This window comes from Myotis brandtii, unplaced genomic scaffold (genome assembly GCF_000412655.1).
Source record: "Myotis brandtii unplaced genomic scaffold, ASM41265v1 scaffold157, whole genome shotgun sequence".
Lineage (NCBI taxonomy): Eukaryota > Metazoa > Chordata > Mammalia > Chiroptera > Vespertilionidae > Myotis > Myotis brandtii.
This window is the reverse complement of record NW_005355708.1, coordinates 1,449,706-1,453,195: the sequence shown is the minus strand read 5'-3', so window position 1 is coordinate 1,453,195 and position 3,490 is coordinate 1,449,706. Positions and strand designations below refer to the sequence as shown.

The window sequence follows — 3,490 nt, the reverse complement described above, 5'->3', positions numbered from 1 at the left end:
CGGCGGGGGGGGCCAGGCCCAGCGCACGCACATCAAGACGGAGCAGCTGAGCCCCAGCCACTACAGCGAGCAGCAGCAGCACTCGCCGGCGCAGCAGATCGCCTACAGCCCCTTCAACCTCCCGCACTACAGCCCCTCCTACCCGCCCATCACCCGCTCGCAGTACGACTACACCGACCACCAGAACTCCGGCTCCTACTACAGCCACGCGGCCGGCCAGGGCTCCGGCCTCTACTCCACCTTCACCTACATGAACCCGGCGCAGCGGCCCATGTACACCCCCATCGCCGACACCTCCGGGGTCCCTTCCATCCCGCAGACCCACAGCCCCCAGCACTGGGAACAGCCCGTCTACACACAGCTCACCAGACCTTGAGGAGACCGGAGACAAAGGGTGATGGATGGAAGATCGGCCTGATGTTCATAAAAACAACCGAAGAAAGAAAGAAAAAAACAAAACCAACCCACCAGAATTTCTGTGCATTGGACATTATTTTTTTCTTCTTCTTCTTCTTCTCATTCCATAAAGACATTTTAAGCTACAAGGCAACTCGGACCCAGATTCCAAGACAGAAACGTTTGCTGTCCAAAACGCATGCCCACCTTGTTGGAGGCAGGCAGTGGCCAGGCCACTCGGGGCTTCGAGGGGCCCCGCGGCATCTCCACGCGAGGCGGGACTTGGAACCCTTCTTCACAGCGAGCTCGGAGGATGGTGGAGACCCGTGGGACCGTGTTTGCTCAATCCCTCTGCCTGTTTGGACTTTGTAATTATTTTTTAGCAGTAATTAAAGAAGAAAGTCCTCTGTGAGGAATATTCTCTATTTTAAATATTTTTAGTATGTACTGTGTATGATTCATTACCATTTTGAGGGGATTTATACATATTTTTAGATTTAAAAAAAAATTAAATGCTCTTATTTTTCCAACAGCTAAACTACTTAGTTGAACAGCGTGCCCTAGCTTTTCTTGCAACCAGAGTATTTTTGTACAGATTTGCTTTCTCTTACAAAAAACGGAAAAAAAAAGTGTTGTTGTATTAACATTTAAAAAACCCCCCCACAGGTTTGTGTTATGAGTTTGGGGGGAGTGGGGGGTGTTAGCTTTGCTTAATGCCTCAGGCTTTCTGATTGGAGGAGGAGCTGCCTTAGACAAATAAAGGCCTTATTTTGCGAGTATGGACCTACACAGGTTAGTCTAGAGAAGCATATGGTAAGTGTGGTCACATATATATTTTTTAAACGAGAGAAAAAACACACCTTGAGCCTTAAAAGCATGCTGCTGACAAATACCTGCGCTCTCTTTTAGTGCATTTATTTCCTCCTTCGTTTGCCTGTTCAAGGAAATCTTAAGCAAGAAGCAAAAGGCAAGGAGAGGAAATGTGATGCGGGGATGTTTCAGCAGCCAGCCAGTGCCTCCCCCACCCCCACCCCCAGCACCCTGCCCCCTGGTTGCCTGGCCCACCTGGCCCCATGTGGGACACAGATGCCAGCCTCCTCCCACAGTCACCTGTGCCTCTCTGAACACCAGCAGTTAACCTTCAAGACATTCCACGTGCTCAGATTATTTATTTTGTAAGGAGAGGTTTTAATTAAAAAAAAAAAGCTTCCTTTTTTTATTTTTAAAATTTACCTTTAAAATAGGTTGTTGGAGCCCTCCTCAAAGGGTATGGTCATCTTGTTAAATTATGTTCTTAACTGTAACCAGTTTTTTTTTATTTATCTCTTTAATCCTTTTTTTGTATTATTAAAAGCAAGTTTCTTTGGATTCCTTGTCCTAGATTTGTATAAATATGCCTTTTTGTCCGTCCTTTTATTTTTTTTTTCCCTTCGTTGTTTTTGTTGAAAAACTGGAAACTTGTTTCTTTCTCTTTTTTTTTTTTTTTGTACAAATGAGAGGTTTCAAATGTAGTGTATCACTGAGTCCTTTGCAGTGTTTTCTGCCACAGATCCACGGGCTGCCTACACGGTGTGTGTGTGGTGTGACACGGGACAGTGGGAGCCCGCGTCAGCCTATTCCTCTGCATGTTCTCTTGGAGAGAGGGAGGAAAGGGGGAGGGGCGAGCCCGCTGACAGACCTTAATTCTTAATTATTTCTGTGGCTGGAGCGTTTGAGGATTGCTTTTTAAAAAAGACAGCAAACTTTTTTTTATTTAAAAAAAGATATATTAACATTTTTAGAAGTCAGTAGAATAAAATCTTAAAGCACTCTTATGATATGGCATCTTTCCATTTCTGTATAAAAGCAGATCTTTTTTTTAAAAAAAAATATTTCTGTAACTTAAAAAACCTGGCATTTAAATCATATTTTGTCTTTAGGTTAAGGTTTGGTTCGTGTTTGTGTTTTGTTTGTTTCCTTGTCCCCCTCCCCATACACCCCGAAACTTTTGTTCTCTCTGTGAAACTTACCTTTTCTTCTCTCTCTTTTTTTTGTATATTATTGTTTACAATAAATATACATTGCAATAAAAAGAACACTGCCCTGTGGACTTACTCACCCCTTTCTCTTGGGGACAGGATGGTTTGGAGAACGTGGGCACAGAAGAGACTGTTCTCTGTGAGGTTTTGGTTTTTAAGTGCACTCTTGGCAATCCCAAAACCAGCCCTGGGAAGACTGTGCCTTCAAACATCAACACACAAAGATCTTGTCAAGTGCCACCCCATTAGGGCACAAAGAGAATCACATGTCAGTGGTTGCCCGTGCCGGCAAGTGTGTGCTGTGGTTTGGGGCAAAAGCTGTTCCCTGTGGAAGTCGGGAGGGCATCTTAGCCCCGAAGTCAGCGGCTTGTCAGAAGGTACAGGCCAGAGGGGGTGACTTGCTTGTCTGACTTCACGAGAGCCAGCTTTCTGTGATGATGAACGCACCCCCCAAAATGGGGTGTCCACTCCCAAAGCAAAGGAAGCCAGAGTCAAACAGCGTCAGGAGGAGGGGGGCCACAGGGAAGCCTGTCCTATTAACCCGGGGGATCACTCAGAGTTTATCTGCGGGGGCCACAGAGTAAGATGGTTTTTCTGTTCCCTCCGGTTTAACTCCTTCTGCGGCGATGCAAAGCCATCGCAGAAGTAATAAGGCCTAATCCTGTTTTCCTTGGCCCCGGTTAGATGGGAGTTTCCAGGATCAGAGAACCGTTCAGGTCATTTTTCATTACACAGATGAAATCACTCCTTCCCTCCCACCCCCACACGGAGACGCCCCGCCCCCACCGCAGCTGATCCTCATGGGGAAGTGTCTGTGAGGAGGCAGGTCCCCTCTGCAACCTGGGCTGGGGTGGCTGCTGGGCCTGCGCCTCCGCGGCCTGCACCAGCACCCACCTCTCCCGCATCACCTCCCATTGTCTGCTTTTGCTGATTGGATTCCTGGCCTGCGTCCCACGCCAGGATCATGGCAACCAGGAAAATGGTAGTTATCCAATCGAGGCAACGTTAGCACTCGGCCTCCTTGGCAAATTCCTTTGGCAAACATGGATTGAGGGCCTGGGATCTGCTGGGTGGTG

At 47.3% G+C, this 3,490-nt stretch overlaps 1 protein-coding gene across 1 annotated transcript in view; it reads left to right on the top strand.

Annotated features, from left to right (window-relative positions):
• Positions 1–2,462, top strand: part of SOX9 (SRY (sex determining region Y)-box 9) — a 5,642-nt gene extending 3,180 nt beyond the window's left edge. Inside the window, exon 4 of the mRNA XM_005861956.2 lies at positions 6–2,462. Coding sequence (XP_005862018.1) covers positions 6–376 — 371 coding nt within the window. The 3' untranslated portion in view covers positions 377–2,462. The remainder of the gene's footprint in view (positions 1–5) is intronic.
• The last annotated feature ends 1,028 nt before the right edge of the window (positions 2,463–3,490 follow it).